This window comes from Pseudophryne corroboree, chromosome 2 (assembly GCF_028390025.1).
Source record: "Pseudophryne corroboree isolate aPseCor3 chromosome 2, aPseCor3.hap2, whole genome shotgun sequence".
NCBI lineage: Eukaryota > Metazoa > Chordata > Amphibia > Anura > Myobatrachidae > Pseudophryne > Pseudophryne corroboree.
Window position 1 is genome coordinate 181,514,908 of NC_086445.1, and position 27,434 is coordinate 181,542,341.

At 45.6% G+C, this 27,434-nt stretch overlaps 1 protein-coding gene across 1 annotated transcript in view; it reads left to right on the plus strand.

Moving 5' to 3' along the window:
• Window positions 1–15,559: 15,559 nt before the first annotated feature.
• Window positions 15,560–27,434, plus strand: part of TNS2 (tensin 2) — a 275,056-nt gene continuing 263,181 nt past the window's right edge. The window contains exon 1 of the mRNA XM_063952083.1: window positions 15,560–15,740. Coding sequence (XP_063808153.1) covers window positions 15,666–15,740 — 75 coding nt within the window. The 5' untranslated portion in view covers window positions 15,560–15,665. The remainder of the gene's footprint in view (window positions 15,741–27,434) is intronic.

Genomic DNA, 27,434 nt, shown 5'->3' on the forward strand with positions numbered 1-27,434 from the left:
GCTTGAGGGGCAGAGAGAGGTGCTGCAGCTGCCTGAGAGGCAGAGTGAGGTGCTACAGCAGAAGCTGGGGCAGAGAGAGGTGCTGCAGCATAAATGTAGAAAGAGGTGCTACAGCAGCTGGGGCAGAAAGAGGTAATGCAGCAGCTAGGGCAGAGAGAGGTGCTGCAGCATCTGAAGTAGAGATGTGCTGCAGCTTCGAGGAAGGAGAGAGCAAAAGCTGGGGCAGAGATAGATTATGCAGCAACTGGGGCGGAAAGAGGTACTACAGCAGTTGGGCTAGACGGAGAGAGGTGCTGCATCAGTGGAGGCAGAGGCCCTCAGTCCGAGTTGATCGCTCACTAGCTGCTTTTAGCAGCAGTGCAAACGCTAATCCGCCGCCCTCTGGGAGTGTATTTTAGCTTAGCAGAAGTGCGACTGAAAGGTTTCAAGCAGTTTCAGAGTAGCTGCAGACCCACGCCTACCTTGCGATCACTTCAGTCTGTTTGGTTCCTGGTTTGTCGTCACAAACACACCCCGCGTTCGGCCAGCCACTCCCCCGTTTCCCTAAGCACGCCTGCGTTTTTGCCTGAAATGCCTGCCTTTTTTAGCACACTCCCGGAAAACAGTCAGTTACCACCCAGAAACACCCACTTCCTGTCAATCACTCACCGATCAGCAGTGCGACTGAAAAGCGTCGCTAGACCTTGTGTGAAACTGCATAGTTTTGTGTGAAAGTACGTCGCACTTGCGCACTGCGGCCCATACGCATGCGCAGAAATGACGATTTTTAGCCTGATCGTTGCGCTGCGAACAACGGCAGCTAGCGATCAACTCGGAATGACCACCAGAGATTGGTGCTGCAGGACAGAAGTAACCCTGCTGCACAGCCACAAGCATGCAGTGAGCCATATAAAGAGGACGGGCAGAGCTCCAGCATGTGCCGGCTGTCAGTATCTACTGCTGTCACCTCTGGCCTGCCCTGTTCCCTACTTAAGGTGGGTACACACTGATAGATATATCTGTAGATCAATTGATCGGCAGATATATCTATGGACGGATCGGGCAGTGTGCTGTGTATACACACTGCCCGATCCATCGGGTACTGATGTCATGAACTGGGCGGGCGTGTACACACACCCACCCAGTTCAGCTGTCAATCACCGCCAGCTGCCGCAGCATGTGTACGGGTGGCCGGCTGGTCGCCCGTACACACACAACGATGCACCAATATATCGGTAGATATATTGGCCGTCGGTTGTGCTGCAGGACCGACGCGATATGTCTGTGAACGACGGAGTTCACAGACATATCGCCCATACACACTGGCCGACGGACCCGCGATATATCGGCCGTTCGACAGAACGGCCGATATATCGGCCAGTGTGTACCCACCTTTAGTCTCAGTCAGTGTGCGCCCCCTCTAACTTTTCTGGCGCCTGGAGCTCACGCTCCACTGGAGACACCCTTGCTACACCCCTGGTACCGTCAATATGATAGGTCAGCCCGTTGGCCGGTATAAGTGGCGGGAACACATCAATCTTGTGTGTATCCGGCCTAAGGGTGTCAGCAAATAGGCAATGTCATTTACATTTTCATTTTATTAATGAGAGAAAGCATCTTCTTGCCTAGAGTTTGGTCACTATGATAAAGGGGCACAACATGGGTCTCTCACAACGACATGACAGGTACTATTGCAACCACAATTCATATTGGGCACATGCAGGAAAAAAAGTACATTTAGTAATTAAAAAATTATACCATTGTCATATTTGCACCATTTCAAATTAGCAACATATTTTTACACAGTTTGCAAATTATGTTAAATTTGGACTTACTACTATGTAAGATTGTTGCAGTATTGGTTACATGTATCTGGCTTGGATGAGTGGGCTCTTGTAATGCTTGTGAGTACCAGGCTTGTATGTGCACATTCTTGTGGCTTTCACTCTGTGGAGAAATCCCTCTTCTTAAAATGTATCCTCACGGTTGCAGCCTGGTCCCTCTGATAACATTTACCCATTAAAGGAATATATGAACTGACCTGTAGTGTCTGAGAGCTGCCAGCTGCCTAAAACCTAGGAGCCAGAAAAGAACTATGTTTTTATCCTAAGAAACCAAATAGTTACTTTGGGCTTTATCCAATGTACAAAATAGTGACAGACTGGAAAGAAATAGAGAGTTTTAGGGGGCTGCAGGATGGCAGTAATCTCCCATGCTGTTAGGGAGGGCATTGGAAATCAGGAGACTAACACCAATGGGACATTCTAGATGTATAACATGAAAACTTTCCCTGTCACTCCAGAAGTGTTGCCAGCATAACAATCAGCCTGCTTCTTCTAGCTGCTGCATTCCTTAGCAGTCAGTAAAGATAATGGTGGTCATTCCAAGTTGTTCGCTCGCAAGCTGCTTTTAGCAGCTTTGCACACGCTAAGCCGCCGCCTACTGGGAGTGAATCTTAGCATAGTAAAATTGCGAACGAAAGATTAGGAGAATTGCGAATAGACACTTCTTAGCAGTTTCTGAGTAGCTCCACACTTACTCGGCAACTGCGATCAGTTCAGTCAGTTTCGTTCCTGGTTTGACGTCACAAACACTCCCAGCGTTCGCCCAGACACTCCCCCGTTTCTTCAGACACTCCCGCGTTTTTCCCAGAAACGGCAGCGTTTTTTCACACACACCCATAAAACGGCCAGTTTCCGCCCAGAAACACCCACTTCCTGTCAATCACATTACGATCACCAGAACGAAGAAAAAACCTCAAAATGTAGTGAGTAAAATACCTAACTGCATAGCAAATTTACTTGGCGCAGTCGCAGTGCGAACATTGCGCATGCGCAACTAGCGGAAAATCGCTGCGATGCGAAGAAAATTACAGAGCGAACAACTCAGAATGAGGGCCAATATTACACATATTGTAGAGCATGTGTGACTTTTATGATAATAATGTTTATAATGCTTCATTTATATTCTTTGATTCAAAATAAAATAAAATAAATTGCTCATTGCTCAGAGAGTAGCAACATTGTTTAAACAAAGTAAAACCTCTAGGTGCATACACACGGTGAGATTTTGGCTGTGTCCAATTTTGACTATGGGCGTAATTCGGAGTTGATCGCAGCAGGAACTTTGGCCCTCATTCCGAGTTGACCGCTCGCTGACGTTTTTCGCAGCGCAGCGATCAGGTGAAAAAACGCCATTTATGCGCATGGGCATGGTACGCAGCGCATATGCGCTATGTACTTTCACACAAACGTTTGCAGTTTTACAGAAGTTCGAGCGATGTTTTTCAGTCGCTCGAGTGTTCGTAGTATGTTTGACAGGAAGCGGGTGTTTCTGGGCGGCAACTCTGCGTTTTCAGGGAGTGTGCTAAAAAACGCGGGCGTGCCAGGGAAAAACGCAGGAGTGGCTGGGGAAATGGGGGAGTGGCTGGCCGAACGCAGGGCGTGTTTGTGACGTCAAACCAGGAACTAAACAGACTGCAGTCATCGCAAGATAGGAGTAGGTCTGGAGCTACTCAGAAACGACATGAAATTTTTCCTGTGCAGTTCTGCTAATCTTTCGTTCGCCATTCTGCTAAGCTAAGATACACTCCCAGAGGGCGGCGGCCTAGCGTGTGCACTGCTGCTGAAAGCAGCTAGCGAGCGATCAACTCGGAATGAGGGCCTTTGGCCCTCATTCCGAGTTCTTCGCTCGTTCTTTTTCATCGCATCGGTGCGATTTTCCGCTAAATGCGCATGCGCAATGTTCGCACCAAGTAAATTTTGCTAAGAAGTTTGGTATTTTACTCACGGCATTACGAGGTTTTTTTCTTCGTTCTGGTGATCGTTGTGTGATTGACAGGAAGTGGGTGTTTCTGGGCGGAAACTGGCCGTTTTATGGGAGTGTGTGAAAAAACGCTGCCGTTTCTGGGAAAAACGCGGGAGTGGCTGGAGAAATGGGGGAGTGTCTGGGCGAACGCTGGGTGTGTTTGTGATGTCAAACCAGGAACGAAACTGACTGAACTGATCGCAGTGGCAGAGTAAGTCTCGAGCTACTCAGAAACTGCTTAGAAATTTCTATTCGCAATTTTGAGAATCTTTCATTCGCAATTTTGCTAAGCTAAGATTCACTCCCAGTAGGGGGCGGCTTAGCGTGTGCAATGCTGCTAAAAGCAGCTTGCGAGCCAACAACTCGGAATGAGGGCCTTTGTTAGCAGTTGGGCAAAACCATGGGGGTCATTCCGAGTTGTTCGCTCGCAAGCTGCTTTTAGCAGCTTTGCACACGCTAAGCCGCCGCCTACTGGGAGTGAATTTTAGCTTATCAAAATTGCGAACGAAAGATTAGCTAAATTGCGAATAGACACTTCTTAGCAGTTTCTGAGTAGCTCCACACTTACTCGTCATCTGCGATCAGTTCAGTGCTTGTCGTTCCTGGTTTGACGTCACAAACACACCCAGCGTTCGCCCAGACACTCCTCCGTTTCTCCAGCCACTCCCGCGTTTTTTCCAGAAACTGTAGCGTTTTTTCGCACACACCCATAAAACGGCCTGTTTCCGCCCAGAAACACCCACTTCCTGTCAATCACATTACGATCACCAGAACGAAGAAAAAACCTCGTAATGCCGTGAGTAAAATATCTAACTGCTTAGCAAATTTACTTGGCGCAGTCGCACTGCGGACATTGCGCATGCGCATTAGCGACTAATCGCTCCGATGCGAGAAAAAAATAACGAGCGAACAACTCGGAATGACCCCCCATGTGCACTGCAGGGGAGGCAGATATAACACGTGCAGAGAGAGTTAGATTTGGGTGGGGTGTGTTCAATCTGCAATCTAAATTGCAGTGTAAAAATAAAGCAGCCAGTATTTACCCTACACAGAAACAAAATAACCCACCCAAATCTAACTCTCTCTGCACGTTATATCTGCCCCACCTGCAGTGCACATGGTTTTGCCCAACTGATAACAAAGGGGGTCATTCCGAGTTGTTCGCTCGGTAAAAATCTTTGCATTGCAGCGATTTTCCGCTTAATGCGCATGCGCAATGTCCGCACTGCGACTGCGCCAAGTAAATTTGCTATGCACTTAGGAATTTTACTCACGCCATTTTCATCGTTCTGGCGATCGTAATGTGATTGACAGGAAATGGGTGTTACTGGGCGGAAACAGGCCGTTTTATGGGCGTGTGGGAAAAAACGCTACCGTTTCCGGAAAAAACGCAGGAGTGGCCGGAGAAACGGAGGAGTGTCTGGGCGAACGCTGGGTGTGTTTGTGACGTCAAACCAGGGACGACAAGCACTGAACTGATCGCAGATTCCGAGTAAGTCTGGAGCTACTCAGAAACTGCTACGAGGTGTGTAATCGCAATATTGCGAATACATCGTTCGCATTTTTAAGATGCTAAGATTCACTCCCAGTAGGCGGCGGCTTAGCATGAGCAAATCTGCTAAAATCCGCTTGCGAGCGAACAACTCGGAATGACCCCCAAAGTTCCACCAATTTTTACTATATTTACTTGCGATTTTGACAGGGGGAGTGTCTCTTTCTGTGTAAATAAATAGAGGCTTTGATGACTTAGATCGGTATCGTAAGCTACTACTGGAAACACATGCGATATGCACTATGGCCCTCATTCCGAGTTGTTAGCTCGCTAGCTGCTTTTAGCAGCATTGCACACGCTAGGCCACCGCCCTCTGGGAGTGTATCTTAGCATAGCAGAATTGCGAACGAAAGATTAGCAGAACTGCTAATAAATAATTATTTGCAGTTTCTGAGTAGCTCCAGACCTACTCACAGATTGCGATCAGCTCAGTCCGTTTCGTTCCTGGTTTGACGTCACAAACACGCCCTGCGTTCGGCCAGCCACTCCCCCGTTTCTCCAGACACTCCCGCGTTTTTCCCTGACATGCCTGCGTTTTTTAGCACACTCCCGGAAAACGCTCAGTTACCACCCAGAAACGCCCCTTTCCTGTCAATCATTCACCGATCAGCAGTGTGACTGAAAAGCGCCGCAGAATCCACAGCAAAACTGCTAAGTTTTTTATTAAACAACTAAGCGCATGCGCCCTGCGTGCCTTGCGCATGCGCAATTAGCAACAAATCGCAGCATAGCGAAAATCGGCAACGAGCGAACAACACGGAATGAGGGCCGAGATTGTAGTCAAAATTGCCATGCCTGCACAGTCTATTTTTTCTTGAGATACTGATCCCATGGGAGCGCGCATCGGTATCGCAAGCTGTATACACACGGTGCGATATGTGCTAACTTCTATTACGATTTTGACTATATAGTCAAAATTGTAAGCACACATCGCACCATGTGTATGCATCTTAACAAGGGCCGGACTGGCCATCTGGCACTTCTGGCACATGCCGGAAGGGCCGATGGGCAAGTGGGCCGTTCCGGTCCCACAGAGAGCCGTGAAGGCCGTGTGATGCGCAGCCTCTGTCTATCTGGTTTAGCTGACCCCCCCCCCCCCCTCCATGGAAATGGGGGCATGCCGCGAGTCCACGCCCCTCCCCGGTCATAGAAATTGGGGCATTCCATGAGTCAATGTCCCCATGATTCGCGGCATGCCCTCATTGATCGTGATGGCATTCCCCCATGACATGTGCCCACGACGCGCGCACCCTCACAAATGCCCAGGCCAAAACGGAGGCCCAGTCCGTTGCTGACCTTTACAGTAGTCGTGGATGGCTGACAATCCGTACTGTTGCTGGGCACTAATACACCCTGGCTGGCACCGCCACAGCACGTGTCGTTATGAAGTCATGGCAGAGGGTATTGGGCTCAAGAAGCTGAGCACTGGGCACATCCTAAGAACAAACTAGGCAGCCCTCCAGGCTGCAGAGTGACGGCACCAGTCACACACCCACAGTTATAACTCTGCTGTTAAGTTCAGTTGTAATAAATAGCAAAGATAGAAGATCCGAGAATCAAGAATAATATATTTTCAATCTGACTTCAAATATTTGACCTGAAATCTCTAGTGCATAAGTAGATTGAGTAGAAAAAAAGGTATCAGTGCTGTCTACCAATGTCATAATATCCAGAAGAGACCAAGTGGTAGCCTAGTTTAAGGGCTAACCGAATATTGCCCTGATGGACCTCTGTGATCTACCAGTTCTCCATCTGGCGGATCAAAATAAATAAGTCCGGAAGGAGCACACAGCCCTGATCCCTAATTTGGAGGATGAGACTTGGGGCCTGATTCTGAGTAGGATTGTGTGTGCTTATAGATGGTATTGTGTCTGTGCCTTTATGCAAATACCGCTACAAGACCTTCACTGGTGACATCCGTGCACCTAAATGTACAAGGACAAAGACACCCAATTTGAGCATCTTTAGCCACTTGATGCATCCTTTAATGCAAACATTGGTTGCACCATCAAAACATGCACCACCCCCATGCTAGGTGCAGATTGTCCATTAGAGAGTGGCATCCATTGTGAGTGATTATGCATCGGAGTGCCTAATTACGTCAGCCCGCAACACTCCCAAAACATGGACCATTTCGATGCACCCACATAGCCACCTCTCTGTCACCTCCCAGTCACCTTACAGAAACACCCAATACCATTTTCAATAAATTTCTGAAACCATGCGTCTATACCGCACCTGTGACTGTGCACACAGACTCTGGACATATGCAGGAAGCCTATTTATTGGGATGGTATCGATAGCCTGGTGCACAGGATACGACGATCAGAATGCCAACACTGGCATCCTGACGTTCAAAATCCAGACGGATATTTGTATTTTAACCCTAATACTAATCCACCACTCTCACATCTTAACCCTCCCGCAGCCTAACCCTAACCCTAAAACTTACCCTAACCCCAGTCCTTTCCGTAGGGGTTCTGAGCATTGGGATATCTGTCTACATCTGTATTTATCATGTACAAGTACTGCTGTTGTACTCCGACACCTTATGCCATCTCAGCAGCGCGTTAGCTGGTGTTTCCTGTTGCAAACATGCTTTATTATTAAAATAAAGCATTTTTCCATGAATTTCCTAATACTTTTGTTTTTTCTTTTTACTATTTTTACTTACTATTTTCAAAGTGTTGCAGTGTTCTTGTAGTAATATACAAGATAAACAGTATAAATGAGTCAGTTGTTAAATGGAATTTGTCCCTGACTGGGCCATAGGGGTATAGGGGAAACCCCTGGTGGGTCCCATTGCTGGGGAGCCCACGCCCTCCTCAGGTTCCAGACTGTGCACTTGAATTATACATTGACTATACAATGACTGGTCTCAGAACCGGCCCTAACCAATATGATGCCCTAGGCAAGATTTGGCTGGTGCGCCCTAGCACCGCCGCTAATTCTGCAAGAGATGCCTGGCATGAGTCAGCTGGCAGCTCTGCTAACGTTGGGCGCCTTTTGTTTATGAAAATGCATCTTATTTGCTTTACTATGTGGCTAGGATGCACAAGCAGCTTCTGCTGATTAAAATGATATGCAGCATGCCTATATTCTGTGTGAAAATGCGGCTGTATCTGTGTACGAAATGTATTTATTTATTTATTTATTTATTAATTAACAGTTTCTTATATAGCGCAGCATATTCCGTTGCGCTTTACAATTAGAACACGAAATGCTACATTACAGTGATTTCAAGGAATACATACAGAATATATGCATGCCGCATATCATTTTAATCAGCAGAAGCTGCTGGTGCCCCTAAGCATACCAAATGCCCTAGGCATTTGCCTAGTTTGCCTATGCCTAAAGCCGGCTCTGACTGGTCTCCAGAGGCAACCTAGCAATCTTCAGGGATGCTGGGCTGCCCCCGGAGTAATGTCACCGGGATCATACACTAGGCCACACCCCTCCAGTTTAGGCCATGCCCCTTTCATCCACGAACGCGTCTCTAGCGTGCAAGAGGTACAGTGGCGTGCAGTGATTTGAGGCAGAGCATTTCCTATCATACTAATGTTTAAACCAGAGTTTTGACTATATAAAGTATATGAAAAATACAAAGAATATATATATATATATATATATATATATACACGCAAATCACAATTACCTAGATACAGTAGAACGTGGGAGCGAGCAATGAGGCGGCACTCTGACACTACAGGGAACTAATAAACACATACTTGCCTACTCTCCCGGAATGGCCGGGAGGCTCACGAAAATCGGGTGACCCTCCCGGCCCCACGGAAGAGCAGACAAGTCTCCCGCTTTTCACTTCCCTCCTGTCCGGCCGCCCACTTTGAGAGTAAAGTGGCAGTGGCAAACGCAGGATTTGCATGGGTTTTTTTTTCCAGAACTGGGTGGAGCCAATCACGGGGGTGGGGACTGGGGTGACCTAGTATATGCTGGGTCCGTAAAACTAGTGTGTGTGTGTGTGTGTATATATATATATATATATCTATCCCATGTAAAGAAGGCGGCACTCAGAGACTTGAAGGTGCAAAAGAATATTTAGTAAACAAGCTGCAGAGTTACATCAACGTTTCAGGATGATGAAGGGGCTGCGCGCCCCGAAACGTTGATGTAACTCTGCAGCTTGTTTACTAAATATTCTTTTGCACCTTCAAGTCTCTGAGTACCGCCTTCTTAACATGGGATAGTGATGGAGGTGGAAACCTCATAGGATGGCACCTGAGCCAGAAAGCCCAAGGAGGCCTTCCGAGTGCCGGCTACTAGAGATGAGCGGGTTCGGTTTCTCTGAAACCGAACCCGCACGAACTTCATGTTTTTTTCACGGGTCCGAGCAGACTCGGATCCTCCCGCCTTGCTCGGTTAACCCGAGCGCGCCCGAACGTCATCATGACGCTGTCGGATTCTCGCGAGACTCGGATTCTATATAAGGAGCCGCGCGTCGCCGCCATTTTCACACGTGCATTGAGATTGATAGGGAGAGGACGTGGCTGGCGTCCTCTCCATTAGAAATTAGATTAGAAGAGAGAGAGAGATTGTGCAGAGTCAGACAGAGTTTACCACAGTGACCAGTGCAGTTGTTGTTAGTTAACTTTTATTTATTTTAATATAATATATCCGTTCTCTGCTATATCCGTTCTCTGCCTGAAAAAAAACGATACACAGCAGCAGCCAGTCACACAGTGTGACTCAGTCTGTGTGCACTCAGCTCAGCCCAGTGTGCTGCACATCAATGTATAAAAGGCAAAGCTTATAATAATTGTGGGGGAGACTGGGGAGCACTGCAGGTTGTTATAGCAGGAGCCCCCAGGAGTACATAATATTATATTAATTTAAAATTAAACAGTGCACACTTTTGCTGCAGGAGTGCCACTGCCAGTGTGACTAGTGGTGACCAGTGCCTGACCACCAGTATAGTAGTATATTGTTGTATGTATTGTATACTATCTCTTTATCAACCAGTCTATATTAGCAGCAGACACAGTACAGTGCGGTAGTTCACGGCTGTGGCTACCTCTGTGTCGGCAGTCGGAACTCGGCAGGCAGTCCGTCCATCCATAATTGTATTACAATATATACCACCTAACCGTGGTATTTTTTTTTCTTTCTTTATACCGTCGTCATAGTGTCATACTTGTTACGAGTATACTACTATCTCTTTATCAACCAGTGTACAGTGCGGTAGTTCACGGCTGTGGCTACCTCTGTGTCGGCAGTCGGCAGGCAGTCCGTCCATCCATAATTGTATTATTATTATAATATATACCACCTAACCGTGGTTTTTTTTTCATTCTTTATACCGTCATAGTGTCATACTAGTTGTTACGAGTATACTACTATCTCTTTATCAACCAGTGTACAGTGCGGTAGTTCACGGCTGTGGCTACCTCTGTGTCGGCAGTCGGCAGGCAGTCCGTCCATCCATAATTGTATTATTATTATAATATATACCACCTAACTGTGGTATTTTTTTTTCTTTCTTTATACCGTCGTCATAGTGTCATACTAGTTGTTACGAGTATACTACTATCTCTTTATCAACCAGTGTACAGTGCGGTAGTTCACGGCTGTGGCTACCTCTGTGTCGGCAGTCGGCAGGCAGTCCGTCCATCCATAATTGTATTATTATTATAATATATACCACTTACCCGGATTTTTTTTTCATTCTTTATACCGTCGTCATAGTGTCATACTAGTTGTTACGAGTATACTACTATCTCTTTATCAACCAGTGTACAGTGCGGTAGTTCACGGCTGTGGCTACCTCTGTGTCGGCAGTCGGCAGGCAGTCCGTCCATCCATAATTGTATTATTATTATAATATATACCACCTAACCGTGGTTTTTTTTTCATTCTTTATACCGTCGTCATAGTGTCATACTAGTTGTTACGAGTATACTACTATCTCTTTATCAACCAGTGTACAGTGCGGTAGTTCACGGCTGTGGCTACCTCTGTGTCGGCAGTCGGCAGGCAGTCCGTCCATCCATAATTGTATTATTATTATAATATATACCACCTAACCGTGGTTTTTTTTTCATTCTTTATACCGTCGTCATAGTGTCATACTAGTTGTTACGAGTATACTACTATCTCTTTATCAACCAGTGTACAGTGCGGTAGTTCACGGCTGTGGCTACCTCTGTGTCGGCAGTCGGCAGGCAGTCCGTCCATCCATAATTGTATTATTATTATAATATATACCACCTAACCGTGGTTTTTTTTTCATTCTTTATACCGTCGTCATAGTGTCATACTAGTTGTTACGAGTATACTACTATCTCTTTATCAACCAGTGTACAGTGCGGTAGTTCACGGCTGTGGCTACCTCTGTGTCGGCAGTCGGCAGGCAGTCCGTCCATCCATAATTGTATTATTATTATAATATATACCACCTAACCGTGGTTTTTTTTTCATTCTTTATACCGTCGTCATAGTGTCATACTAGTTGTTACGAGTATACTACTATCTCTTTATCAACCAGTGTACAGTGCGGTAGTTCACGGCTGTGGCTACCTCTGTGTCGGCAGTCGGCAGGCAGTCCGTCCATCCATAATTGTATTATTATTATAATATATACCACCTAACCGTGTTTTTTTTTTCATTCTTTATACCGTCGTCATAGTGTCATACTAGTTGTTACGAGTATACTACTATCTCTTTATCAACCAGTGTACAGTGCGGTAGTTCACGGCTGTGGCTACCTCTGTGTCGGAACTCGGCAGGCAGTCCGTCCATCCATAATTGTATTATATACCACCTAACCGTGGTTTTTTTATACCACCTAACCGTGGCAGTCCGTCCATAATTGTATACTAGTATCCAATCCATCCATCTCCATTGTTTACCTGAGGTGCCTTTTAGTTCTGCCTATAAAATATGGAGAACAAAAAAGTTGAGGTTCCAAAATTAGGGAAAGATCAAGATCCACTTCCACCTCGTGCTGAAGCTGCTGCCACTAGTCATGGCCGAGACGATGAAATGCCAGCAACGTCGTCTGCCAAGGCCGATGCCCAATGTCATAGTACAGAGCATGTCAAATCCAAAACACCAAATATCAGAAAAAAAAGGACTCCAAAACCTAAAATAAAATTGTCGGAGGAGAAGCGTAAACTTGCCAATATGCCATTTACCACACGGAGTGGCAAGGAACGGCTGAGGCCCTGGCCTATGTTCATGGCTAGTGGTTCAGCTTCACATGAGGATGGAAGCACTCAGCCTCTCGCTAGAAAAATGAAAAGACTCAAGCTGGCAAAAGCAGCACAGCAAAGAACTGTGCATTCTTCGAAATCCCAAATCCGAATTCCGAGCCCACCCGCTGGCGGTGATGCAGGGCAGTCTGGAGCGACTGCTGATGCTGACATCTGGTCCGGACTGAAGGACCTGACAACCATTACGGACATGTCGTCTACTGTCACTGCATATGATTCTCTCACCATTGATAGAATGGTGGAGGATTATATGAGTGACCGCATCCAAGTAGGCACGTCACACAGTCCGTACTTATACTGGCAGGAAAAAGAGGCAATTTGGAGGCCCTTGCACAAACTGGCTTTATTCTACCTAAGTTGCCCTCCCACAAGTGTGTACTCCGAAAGAGTGTTTAGTGCCGCCGCTCACCTTGTCAGCAATCGGCGTACGAGGTTACATCCAGAAAATGTGGAGAAGATGATGTTCATTAAAATGAATTATAATCAATTCCTCCGCGGAGACATTGACCAGCAGCAATTGCCTCCACAAAGTACACAGGGAGCTGACATGGTGGATTCCAGTGGGGACGAATTGATAATCTGTGAGGAGGGGGATGTACACGGTGATATATCGGAGGATGATGATGAGGTGGACATCTTGCCTCTGTAGAGCCAGTTTGTGCAAGGAGAGATTAATTGCTTCTTTTTTGGTGGGGGTCCAAACCAACCCGTCATTTCAGTCACAGTCGTGTGGCAGACCCTGTCACTGAAATGATGGGTTGGTTAAAGTGTGCATGTCCTGTTTTGTTTATACAACATAAGGGTGGGTGGGAAGGGCCCAAGGACAATTCCATCTTGCACCTCTTTTTTCTTTTATTTTTCTTTGCGTCATGTGCTGTTTGGGGAGGGTTTTTTGTAAGGGACATCCTGCGTGACACTGCAGTGCCACTCCTAGATGGGCCCGGTGTTTGTGTCGGCCACTAGGGTCGCTTATCTTTCTCACACAGTCAGCTACCTCATTGCGCCTCTTTTTTTCTTTGCGTCATGTGCTGTTTGGGGAGGGTTTTTTGGAAGGGACATCCTGCGTGACACTGCAGTGCCACTCCTAGATGGGCCAGGTGTTTGTGTCGGCCACTAGGGTCGCTAATCTTACTCACACAGCTACCTCATTGCGCCTCTTTTTTTCTTTGCGTCATGTGCTGTTTGGGGAGGGTTTTTTGGAAGGGACATCCTGCGTGACACTGCAGTGCCACTCCTAGATGGGCCCGGTGTTTGTGTCGGCCACTAGGGTCGCTGAGCTTAGTCATCCAGCGACCTCGGTGCAAATTTTAGGACTAAAAATAATATTGTGAGGTGTAAGGTGTTCAGAATAGACTGAAAATGAGTGTTAATTATGGTTATTGAGGTTAATAATACTATGGGATCAAAATGACCCCCAAATTCAATGTTTTAAGATGTTTTTTAGGGTTTTTTGAAAAAACCACCCGAATCCAAAACACACCCGAATCCGACAAAAAAAATTCGGTGAGGTTTTGCCAAAACGCGGTTGAACCCAAAACACGGCCGCGGAACCGAACCCAAAACCAAAACACAAAACCCGAAAAATTTCAGGCGCTCATCTCTACCGGCTACTACAAGGGTATCTATCTATATATATATATATATATATATACACACACACACATACATAAACACATATACATAGCATATTAAACATGCATACATATATATATATATATATATATATATATATACACATACAGTACACATATATATACACACATGTATATATCATATGTGTGTGTGTTTATATGTATGCATGTATATATACATGTGTATATATGTATGCACATGGATATATATGTACTATAATTAAAATAAAGTAAACTTTTACTGCACTTACAAGTGCCACCAGGAAGACATCAGGCTGCAGAGGACGCTGGACAGCCATTAATAATACTCATGCAGCTAAAAAAAAAAAAAATTTTTTTTTTTTAGTGGAGGGGGTTTCTGGGTGCTCGGAAACCCCCCCCTGGGTGCGCCACTGAGTGGGCGGTCCGGACACTCGATGACGCGATTCAATTAGAATCGCGTCATCGTAGTCACGCCCCCTGCTGGAAAATGCCGGTTATAGCGGCATTACAGAGCGGGGGCGTGGCTTAAACGCGGTGTCGCTGTAACCCCGCCCTCATACCGCCTCCACCACGCCCCATTCCGCCTCCTCCCCGCCCCCTCCTCTCATCATCGTCCCGGACAGCCCCTCCACTGAGCCGACCTGGCAGCTCTCTCCCGGAGAGGGCTGCCAGAAAGTAGGTAACTATGATTAAACATCCTTTCTTCCAAAATGTTAGGTCCAGTGCACTTTCATCAGGGACCAGTGTTGGACTGGAGCATATAGGGCCCTCCGGGAGAATGCAGCGGCAAGGGGCAATGTTTAGGGGTGTGACCAGCCTCTAGAGAGGGTGTGGCCAGCCAACACATTGACTTGGCTTACCGTTTGAGCATGCAGGAAGAGGAGTCACCGAGTCTGGTGACACCTGGTGCACACTCTCTATCTATCTATCTATCTATCTATCTATCTATCTATCTATCTATCTATCTATCAACATATATCTGTATGTCTGTCTATCTATCTATCTATCTATCTATCTATCTATCTATCTATCTATCTATCTATCTATCGATATATATATATATATATATATATATATATATATATATATATATATATATATATATATTTTGTAATAGCACTTGGTAATACCACATGAACATATGTATCCAGTGCTTGGGGATTTTTACCATGTCAGTCTGAGGAATTTGTAACAATGTAGCTCCGAATGGTGGGAGACAGCTGTGTGCAGTGATTTTACAGGAGTGAAGCTAATGCTTGCGCTCATGCAGGCGCAGAACGCTGATCTATCGCTGTACGAATTGTTTTCCATTAGGAAAACCTGGCTGTAGTGGAGTGGAGGGGTGGACGGTGAGTGCGCCCCCCTGACCCGCCCCCAGGCGGAGCTCTGCACGCAGCACTGCACACACTTACACACAGAGCGCTCTGTCTGTTCTGCAGCCTGGCGCGGTGTCTGTCGTGCTGTGGCGTGTCATGTTATGTGTCCTGCATGGGCTGTGCGGGGAGTTGTGCTCTGGGAGGACAGGAGACTGGACGTGTGGAGAGGACAATGCATCTAACTGAGGTACAGAGGTGTCAGGTCCATCCTGCTGCTCTCTGCAGACACAGTAGTGGGCAATGCTGATGTATAACCTTCTAACTATGCTGCAAACTTCTCGTGATGTGTTGTCTTATACGTGGTAGCTATTGTATATATGTAGTGTGTATGAGTGCCATAGCCATTAATGATTCACATGGCTCTTTGGTTATGGGGAGTGCATGGGGTGCCCTAGCTCTGTACTATGCCCCATATAGTCACACAGGGTCAATTGGTGCTCCTGTACTATTTGCTTTATAGTGACCTGAGGATGTCTCTATTCTCTGTGATTATTTCCACAGCTGTGAGATAGCTAACATACTTCATATAGGGAAGGATTTACATGACAGTTAATGGATTGGCAGCACATGCAGATGGAATCAGCCGTTCTGATCAGTAAATCAGATGCAGCTGGTGCTGTGAGGGCTGGCACAGGAGTCACACTTTCAGCTAAGACTTCACCAATGTACAGTGGTGTTTGGGTAAATGACACTACCCTCCCCCCGACAACAGTAACCTTCATACATGTGTCTGTGGAATGTGAGCTGGGGATCCAGGTGACTCCATAAGTGATGCTCGGATTGTAACATGCACAATAGACATTACCTGTCTCCTCCCTGTTACAGCGCTGCATGTCACAGTCTTTCCTCTTTGAAGTTTTGTTGACTCACCAAATGCATGAGATTTGTTTTGCTTTTTATCTACGAGTTATTAGACTTTATTTTGTCCTCAATACTTCATATTGATGTACATAAAATAATATTGGCAGGTAAAGCATGCCAGAGATAAGATAACTTAGAATCTAGTAAGGCAGGTGGGCGATATTATTGATCATTTACTGTTTCTTTATAGAACTCATAATCAAGGAAGTCATATATTTTAAATACAGAAAAATAATGTATTTAACCAGACGTTCATTATTCCTCCTTTCCTGTACATGTGATTTCATGTACAAATTATTGGTTTTCTATCATCTGTAGAGAATTGCAGACCATGGCCATGCCATCATGCAACTATATATAGATATATGTGGTACCCCGGGGTGGGGAGGTATAGTGGGCGCGTTGAATACAACATGGAAGTACTTGGTCAGCTTACCACCTGAGATACTCTTTCTGTACCACACCTTGGCAGAGAGGTAAGGACAGTACCCAAAACAGACACAAAGAGGTATGATTTGGTAAGTATGTAAAAGAACGGTGGTGTTTATTCTTCGCCTACTGATGTCTGTAAAACTAGTGCAACTCCAGTTATTCAAGGATAAAGATACAGTGAATGTATGTAATAAACCTTGCAATAATATGCATTAACCATCGTCATAGGACACTAGTTCAATAGAGATAAAATATTCCTAAAAGACATTTAGCAGGTGCGTCCTAAAGTATTAAAATGAATGCAAACTCCATCATTCTCCAATACACTATAGCAGTTTCTAAACTCTGCCATTACAGTCCAAGTTTTAAGGATATCCATGTTTGAGGAGGCAGCCGAGGGTGTGTGAGGGGTGTGGCGGAGCAATCACCTAATTATGGCCCTGCCCCTGTGCCTATACAAGGTCAAGATTTCTGGCATTGTAAAGCAGGGGGTGTAGCTTCAATGACATGATGCAGCGCAAATCGTATCATTGGCCACACAGACAGTCCACATTATTGCAGTAACGGGCGCCACCAGGCAGACGCCGGCAGGCTCTGGGAGACTTAAATATTCTTCATGCTGGCCAGGAGCGCCACTCGATATTTAGGAGCCTCTTGGCTCTTCCGGAAGTGTAGGCAAGTATCATTTAAGAGCTTAAACATTCTTACCCAAATGATCTGTTCACCAGGGTCAGATTCTTCTTGCAAATGCAGACATGGCTTCTGATCACATCCTGATCTCTGAACCTTGTTTTTTTTCTATTCTCTTGGCTCTGCTTCGCAGGCGATCACCCCGGCAGCCTCCCCGGGCGGCAGGATCGCCCAAGATACATCGTATGCTGTCCTTTTGCATACGATGTATCTTGGGCGATCCCAGCCATGCCTGCGGGGTCCGACATATCACGAGTGCAGCATGTTAAATCTGGAGGATCCGATCCGATGCTCACGGGAACGCGGATCGAATCGGGAACACCTCCAAAATGCCAGATTTCACCCGATATATCGGGCCGAATGCCCGAAATCGGATGAAATCAGGCATTATCATTCTAGTGTATGGGGCCTTTTACTGTAATCTTGAAGTGACGTCACTCAGCCCTGATTTCTCTCCCTGACAAGATGACTGCCACCGCAGTTCTTCTCGCACTTTTCCCAGGCTAACTGCTGTGCCTTTTCCGAGAACTGTCCCCGCCTTCCCGCTGACCTAGGACAGGCCCCTCTCTGTTTGGACAGAAATGCGCAATGTTGTGCAGCAGCGGTAATACCAAATATTGGGGGCATTATATTTATATAGAATACTGTATATATACAGTAGAGATTCCAAATAGATGTTGGCAAGCTTCTCCAAGTACAGTCACAGAAATGTGTTGTCTTTGATTTTCACATTAAAATTTTTGCTAGTTCATAAGGGGTCTCAAAATACATGAAGGGCGGTATCCTGTTACATGCCGTAATTTACAGCACGGGCTATCCAGTTACAGCACGTTTTTACTTTGCGGTAAATGGCCTGTTATCGGCCGATAACACATGGAATCGGGGATAAGTTATCGGATGAAAAACGGGTCTCCTTGGGCTGCTTATTGGGATTTCTGCTTAATCCTCGATAAGTGTCGGGTACACACTGGAGCGGCCGCCAGTGGGGCCGATGTTTCTATTGAGCCTGATTGCTGGTACACGCTACACATTTTAATGAATGACTGCACGATTTATTGTTCCATCCTTTATTGTCATATGCAAAGTCGCATGCAACAGGCGATGTAGATTTGTTGTTATGAAGTGCCAATCGTCACGATATCACTCCAGTGTGTAACAAGCTTTAGCGGTACAGATTCTTGTATTAGCAAAGTAGTTAATCAGGTTTCCGTGGCTGCCCAAAACTACAGCCAGCTTGTATAGTTGTGGCCCAAAATGTAATGCTATGCTAGGTAACACATATGCAGTTAGGGGCTGTGCAAAGGTGAACACACGTTCGTTCGCGGATTGTATTGTGCTTTTTTTCACTTGTTGAGCCAAATGTATGTAAATGTGGCGGTGCATGCCAATTGAAGGCACCCGGAAGCATAACTGTGTTGTAACTGGGCGAGCCCATGTAGGTAACGTTCGGGGAGGTTGGGCGGATGGAATTGGGGGATATGCAGATTTAAGTGTACATGTAAACATGCCTGTGCTCAGATGACTCTAATGACTGATGTAAGTGTGCCCTGACAATGGTCAGTGGAGAATTTCCTATTAGGCATGTGCCTAGGCGCACCACGTGTTGGGGGGGGGGTGCACTTGGATGCTTGTATTAGTACTGTCTGTACAAAAGTAACTACAAAATGTTTACATTTTACTGTACCATATACTAACTTGAAGCGTAGAAACAGATAGGACATGCAGAGACTGCCCCTATAAGTTGTCCTACTTAATAATTATGTATACATAGTTCAAAATGAAACAACATGTCATACCTTTTTTATTATATTAAGTGGGCAATCATTAAATAACCAAACAATTATATTATCGCTTATAACCAAACAATGAAAATAATAAAATTGGGCAGAGGGTGGTGGCCTCTACTGTTCTGCCCTGGGGACCCCTGACCTCTTAATCCGCCCCTGTTAATGGCAATTATGAAACCAAACCTACAGATAGGGGCAGTCCTGCTGCAAAGATGCGCACAATACTGAATACAAGTGAAATATAGATGTTTCCGTGCATGTAATGTGAGAGCAATTGCCCCCATCTAGAATTCAACTCCGCATCAGCCCCTTAATGCCAAACTAAGGGCATGATTCAATTTGATGACCGTTGAATAGGGAATTAGGTCCCAGAATACAGCGCCCCGTGACACCCAACAATGGGATTTCTACTTGCATCCCTGGAAGCTAAATTCCCAGCGCTATTCAGCTGTCATCGGATTGAATCGTACCCTAAGAAATGCTATCCCTCTACTCCTATATCCATTTATTTTATTTCCTCCCTGACCAGGGTGTGTCACTCCCGCTGTCACTGCCATATTTAAAGCTCAGTGTCTAATTGTCTGTAACTGAAATAATTTGTCATTATCAGTAGTACGGAGAGAATACTACACAAGCCATGTATTCTGCTTTTGTGTACAAAGTACTGTAGCAAAACCCTCTCCAATTGTAATACATTTTATCTCGGAAGACTGTCACACGGAGCACTTTAAGTGCTCATTACGAGCTGCAAGCTGTAAAAGTGCCACGTTTTCCAGCTGTGATAACAGCACTACAATAATTAATTGTGGGAGTTCTGAAGCTGAGAAAGTGCCTATGTGCCACTACTCTTAAAGTGGGCACTTCCCATACACATTGTATTGCAGGAATATTTAGAATAAGTTTGTTCTAGTGGTGATTAATATAAATATCTTACACAGAGCTTTTTTTTTTTTTTTTTTTACTGTATATATAGCTACTTACATAAAATAGTAAGGCTGTGGTTTGAGAAGGCCTGTTCTGGTGGGCGTGTGGAGTATTCCTATAGCTGAAGCAGTACTGAAAGGGTCTGTTATTGGTGTACCCGCTGCTATTCCATGTGTACACTTGGAAAGGCATTGCGGTCTGTGACGTTATCGTAGGGGTGCTTCAGGAAGTAGCGAGGTGCAGTAGTAGCCCGTGTATATACACAAGTTTCCATCATCCTACATAAAGCATAACATTGTGTAAGCTTCCTGTCTCTTCTGTAAACACAGGAGAAGCATCAGAGGTTCTCAGCAAAAAAGAGAAGGCCATTGGAGAGATTGGTATATTAAAGGCTTGTTCATCTGTGAGCATTGGATGTTTCTGTACTACAGTAAATCTGCTCCAATCCAACCTAAACAGACATTGGGGTCTACTGAATGTACTAAACCTTGGAGAGTGATAAAGAGGAATAAGAGAGAGTTCCAGCCAATCAGCTCCTAACTGCCATGTTACAGGCTGTGTTTGAAAAATGACAGTTAGAAGCTTTGTCCACTTTGGGGTCCATTCACGAAGCAGTGAAAAGTGTGGAGAAGTGAGCCTGTGGAGATGTTGCCCATGGCAACCAATCAGCTGCTCCGTACAATTGTCTAGTATGCAAATTATAAATGTTACTTCAATGCTGATTGGTTGCCATGGCCAACTTCTCCACTGGCATACTTTTCACTGCTTCATGAATAGACCCCTTAGGGGGACATGTACTAAGTAGTGATAAAAGTACAGAAGGGAGCCAGTGGAGAAGTTGTCAATGGCAACTAATCAGCATTGATGTAACATTTATAATTTACATACTATAAAAGTATACAGAGCAGCTGATTGGTTGCCATGGACAACTTCTCCACAGGCTCACATACTATAAAAGTATACAGAGCAGCTGATTGGTTGCCATGGGTTGCCACTGGCTCGCTTCTCCACTTTTATCACTGCTTAGTACATATCCCCCTTAAGCTGTCTCCAGGGCTTAGTACATAGGGGTCTATTCATGAAGCAGTAAAAAGTGTGCAGAAGTGAGCCAGTGGAGAGGTTTCCCATGGCCACCGATCAGCGTTGACGTAAACTTTATAATTTGCATACTATACAATTGTACGGAGCAGCTGATTGGTTGCTATGGACAACTTCTTCACAGGCTCACTTCTCTACTCTTTTCACTGCTTCATGAATAGACCCCATAGACCCCTAAATCTTTAGTTGTAACAGGAATTTGTGGGTGTAATTAGTACTGATTACAGTACAGGTAAGTAATCTGACAATGTAGGAGCCCCCAAAACTATTGACATGCATAATGATTATTTCTGAGCAACAAGTGACCACTGCCAAACACATTGGGGAAATTCTGAGATGGCACATCTCCTTTATCACAAGTAAAGAACGAGTTCAGCATACGGCAAATGTGGGTCGACAGCTTCATAATGTATTGAAGATTGATGTGCGAGATAAGGGGCAGCATGCATCAGAGCATCACTTGCAGTCAAACCTTGGAAAAAGTGTGTTGTCGGAGGTTTGACTGCATATACACCAAGCTCTAGAATGGATACATTCCGGAGCTTGGATGCGGCGGGCAACTCTCTTTAGATGGCATTACCCTGTAGAAGCCTATGGGTGTTTCCCCCAGAGAGTGATCCAATCATATCCCTCCCAGCATCCCCTGCGGCGCGCATGTCACTCTGCGCATACGCTGAAGGACTCCTGGGTCCTAAACCTAGAAACCCTTCTATAGCAATGGACAGCTCTTACCGGGAGAGCTTGCCATTGAGATATTCTTGAAACGTACAGCATTAATAAATGCCGATGTGCTTGCGAGAAAACTATGGAGGTGATTCATAGGTAGACTCATTGGGGGGGAATTCAAATCTTATCGCACCCCCAATCTCCCATCTAAAGTGACGGGAGATCGAGGGGCGATATTCAAATGCCCCCAGTTATCGTGCTGATCGCGCCCATTACACTCTGGTTTAGGTGTGCAAAGCACCTAAACCGACTAAAGTAATGGGCGTGAGCATGAAAAGACCCATTTTGGTACCCAAACGGGTCCCTTTACGCACATTTCAGCTCGCTTCCCCCTAGAATACTGCTGGTGGGTGCGAGGGGGGGCGGAGATTTGAATCTCGCCCTGTGAACGCAGCCGCTGTATGCAAATATGCTGATGCTGCAGAAGATGCCTCCTGTATGCCTGTGTGATCTGCTGCTGCATCCTCGGACGCAGTATCGGGTCGCTTGCAAGAACATCACCTATCTCAGTAACCCTCAGGTTACTCGCAATGGGCGTCTCTTATCCATAGCCGAGGCCAGAAAATCTGCATCGGATTCAGGAACGATGCCCGGAACCAGCCTCTCTATGCCCCAAACGTCCGCAGCCTGTCAATCACACTGCGGCCCAGGATGTACAGTACAGCCTGTAACAAAGCATTACCCATTTTGCACATGCGCAGAACGGGTCATGCACATCGGAGTTGTGTGTAAACCATCAGCAATGTCGTTTACTTTCTCGGCAAGTGTGTATACCACCGGCAGTGCAGGACCCGCGGGTCATTAACAACCCCCGCCGTGCATGCAGCTCAATTTAGACTGTCGTCCAAAAGCTACATGCATGGCCCAGCTGCTGTGTTTGTCACTGAGCGATCTGGTCGTCCTGTTGCTCAGTGTGTATGCCATGCCACTGACCAGCAGGGAAGGGAACACATTAGGCGACGTCGCTCATACAGCACATCGCCTAGCGTGTACCCACCTTGAGGTGTGTGACCCTTGATGTATTGATTCTTGTTCTGTACATGTGCAAACAAAATAGTAATCATTATTTGTTTTTTAAGGAAATGGAATACTTGGAGTTTATATGTTTATATCCTGATGATCTGGGACAGGTGAATTTCTGGCATCCCAAGTACCAGGTCCTTTCACATCTTGTTACACACACAGCCAGTATGAATTGTGTAAGAGGTATTTGCACCCTGATTGACCCTATTTGAAAATTCTCCATGATCTTTGCATATGCCAAAAAAGTGTAAAGTGTGACACTAACTTTACTGTTATAAAGAACTGTGGCCTGACCCCAATCACCTAGTCCTTTTTTATGGACTGACCATGCAGTATTTATCACTGTGCATACTTTGTAGCAGAGTGTCAACAACCATGGTCTTCAGAGTCATATGCAGCTCAGTCTGTCTCCATTTTCCTCTGAATTGACGTGACTGGATTCGCACATAAGTTAAGTGTCGCGATGGTAAGTCGGAGACAGGTTTATGGTATTACGGGCTATGCTGAGTTGTGGGTTCGCAAAGATTCGTCTGATTTAAGATCAATCTTGTGCACCAGGTATATGGCTGGTGCAAGTATGCACCGATAGTGACGGTCGTAACATAGATGCATGTAACTCTGCATATGGGAGGTAATTCCAAGTTGATCGCAGCAGGAATTTTGTTAGCAGTTGGGCAAAACCATGTGCACTGAAGGGGAGGCAGATTTAACATGTGCAGAGAGAGTTAGATTTGGGTGTGGTGTGTTCAATCTGCATTTTAATTTGCAGTGTAAAAATAAAGCAGCCAGAATTTACCCTGCACAGAAAAAAAATAACCCACCCAAATCTAACTCTTTCTGCACATGTTATATCTGCCTCCCCTGCAGTGCACATGGTTTTGCCCAACTGCTAACAAAATTCTTGCTGCGATCAACTTGGAATTACCCCCATGGTGTAATATTTTAATTTAGGGGGTCATTCCGAGTTGTTCGCTCGTTGCCAATTTTCGCTATACTGCGATTAGTCGCTTACTGCGCATGCGCAAGGTTCGCAGAGCGCATCGGCTTAGTTATTTTACACAAAAGTTAGGTATTTTACTCACGGCATAATGACGCTTTTTCATCGCTGTGGTGATCGTAGTGTGATTGACAGGAAGTGGGTGTTTCTGGGCGGAAACTGGCCGTTTTATGGGAGTGTGCGGAAAAACGCAGGCGTTCGAGTTCCGAAACGGGGGAGTGGCTGGCCGAAATCTGGGTGTGTTTGTTACGTCAATCCAGGAACGAAAAGGACTGAGCTGGTCGCAATGGCTGAGTAAGTCTGGAGCTACTCAGAAACTGTGGGGTAATCGTTACGAGAAAATTAGCAAAGCTTTCGTTCGCAATTCTGCTATGTTAAGATACACTCCCAGTAGGCGGCGGCTTAACGTGTGCAATGCTGCTAAAAGCAGCTAGCGAGCGAACAACTCGGAATCACCCCCATAGTTGCATTCAGTGTGAGTGAATTTGCAACTGCATTGTGTGCAATACTGGATTGCCCCTATGTGCAGCGCACTCCATACAAGACCTGATTACTACTCACAGTTGTATTCTATTTGCAATAGCTACATTATATTCTGCTTCTTTACTCTCCTGGAAAGTAAGCAACCCTCCAGTCGCGCTGATCTCTTTTTCTTTTTCGCCTACTCATGGCCATGCCCTCAGTCTGCGATGACATCAGATGCCTCATTGCCCGCATCATGGATCAGGCTGCGACAACGCAGATCCCATCATCATGCTCCCTGCATTTGTCTCTTGGTCCAAAATGTAGGCAAGTGTGCTTTAAATAGGAATCAAATTTATCTGGACGTGTTTCCATTTGTGCTTGTCTGCTCTAAAGGTGGCCACACACTACCGCAACATACCTTAAGTTAATGTCGCATGTGATTTCCCTTGAACTCCCCGGCAGCTTCCCGGGAGTCCTGTACTTATGATTTTGAACACAATTGCTTATTTTCACATACCAATTTACTCACAATATGTCGCAGGTGATCTATCAAGTGGCGGCATAGATCGCATAAGCTATATCTACAGCGCACACATTACTCACGATTTATCCTAAGATTCCTTATAAATTGAAATAATGGGCGGGACTATAGAGTATATACAGCAGTGCAGGCATGTACATTGGTGGACAGTGTGCACAGCACCTACCAAAATCCGCTGGATGGTACTGCTCCCGCTTGTGTGCTGCTGCTGCTGCCGCCGTATGGGTGGGAGTGTCTAGGAAAATGCCAGTCAAGTGACTCAACTTCAGATGTATCATGTGATAAATCGGAGGTACTAAAAACAGGTATGGGTCATTAGGTCGACAGTCATTATGTCGACCACTTTTGGTCGACATGGTCATTGGGTCGACATGAACAAGGTCAACATGGAGAAAGTTTTTTTTTTTTTTTTAACTTTTTTTTGGTGTCGTTTTCTTCGTAAAGTGACGGGGAACCCCAATTAGTGCACTGTGTCCCCTTGCATGGCTTCGGGCAAGGTGCCTCACTCCACTACCACTGCGCTCGGCACAGGTTACTATTCCTAATTGTAGTCCACGTGGATCGTAAAGTATGAAAAAGTAAAAAAAAATAAATAAATAAAAAAAAAAATGTGAAAAACTCATGTCGACCCTTTTCCATGTCGACATTGGTCATGTCGACCCAATGCTTGTCGACCAATAGTGGTCGACCTAAGTGTGATTGACCTAATGACCGTATCCCCTAAAAAACACTGACGATGTGCACCGTTTCGCTTGCAATTATGATACATTTTTATTGCAGCACTGACAATCTGTGGATACCACTTACGACATGCAGGACCACTTATCAAATCAGAATCGTAAGTAAATTCCATACAGTTTGACACTTTTCACGTGGTCCAATTCGCACTAGTGTATAGCCACCTTAAGTTGTTCAGAACCAAATTGTTTGATTGCAGCTTGTATGCTCCTCCCTCTTACATATCTCACCCCAGCTTCAGGTAGCCTTGGGAAAAGAATATGCATTGAGAAGGCAGCCCCCAGGGTCCCAGCACAGAGACTATGCCACAGACACAGCAGCTTTAAAATGATAAAGTATTCCACTGTAAATAAATGGAGCTTCAATGTCTTGTATTTGCCCACATTATATATTGGCTAAATGAGGGTGAACATAAGAAAGTGGAAAAAAAAATCTAATTTAAATGAATGAAGGGGGAAGTCCAGATGTAACAATAGACAGTGCTTTGGTGTGTAAAATGTAGAGATTTCACAAAGCCTTTATGTAGATATAGGGGTATATGCAATTCCGGGCGAATTGTGGCTTTTTTTCGCCCGTTTTTAAATTCGAGCGTCGAATTCCGGCCGGCGGGTGCCGGAATTCGACATATTCAATAAAAAACGGATTCGACAGTCCCGCTGTCGAAAAACGGACCAATTGACGGATAAGTGCGTCCTGGATTCGACTTTTCGGACGGCACAAAAATGGTTAAAAAACCCTAAAAAAATTGCGTGGGGTCCCCCCTCCTAAGCATAACCAGCCTCGGGCTCTTTAAGCCGGTCCTGGTTGTAAAAATACGGGGGAAAAATGGACATGGGATCCCCCGTATTTTTAGAACCAGCACCGGGCTCTGCGTCCGGTCCTGGTGCAAAAAATACGGGGGACAAAAAGCGTAGGGGTCCCCCGTATTTTTAACACCAATACTGGTCTCCACTAGCTGGAGAGAGAATGCCACAGCCGGGGGACACTTTTTTTTTTTTTATACCGGTCCCTGCCGTGGCATTAAATCCCCAACTAGTCACCGCTGGCCGGGGTACCCTGGAGGAGTGGGGACCCCTTAAACCAAGGGCCAGGGGTGAAGCCCGAGGCTGTCTCCCCCCCCCCCATCCAAGGGCTGCGGATGGGGGGCTGAGAGCCTTGTGTAAAATAAAACAATATTGTTTTTTGCAGAACTACAAGTCCCAGCGAGCCTCTCCCGCAAGCTGGTACTTGGAGAACCACAAGTACCAGCATGCGGGGGATAAACGGGCCCGCTGGTACCTCTAGTTCTTCTGCAAAAAAAATACCCAAATAAAAACAGGAATTTTTTTATTAGATTCCGCCAGCAAAGTGAGGCGGAATGAAATTGACGAATTACTGTTGAAAAGCACTGTTGTCGAATCGACATTCTTCAATTGAATATAATTTTGTCGAAAAGCCGCATTTTTACCATTGCAGACATGTCGAATTTGACAACTGTCGAATTTTAAAAAGTCGAATCTGAAAAGTCATTTTTTTTGTCGAAAAGTACTGTATTGCATTGTCGAATATTTTTTTGTATCGAAAATGCCCCGTTTTTCGACATTTGCGGCAATTCGAACG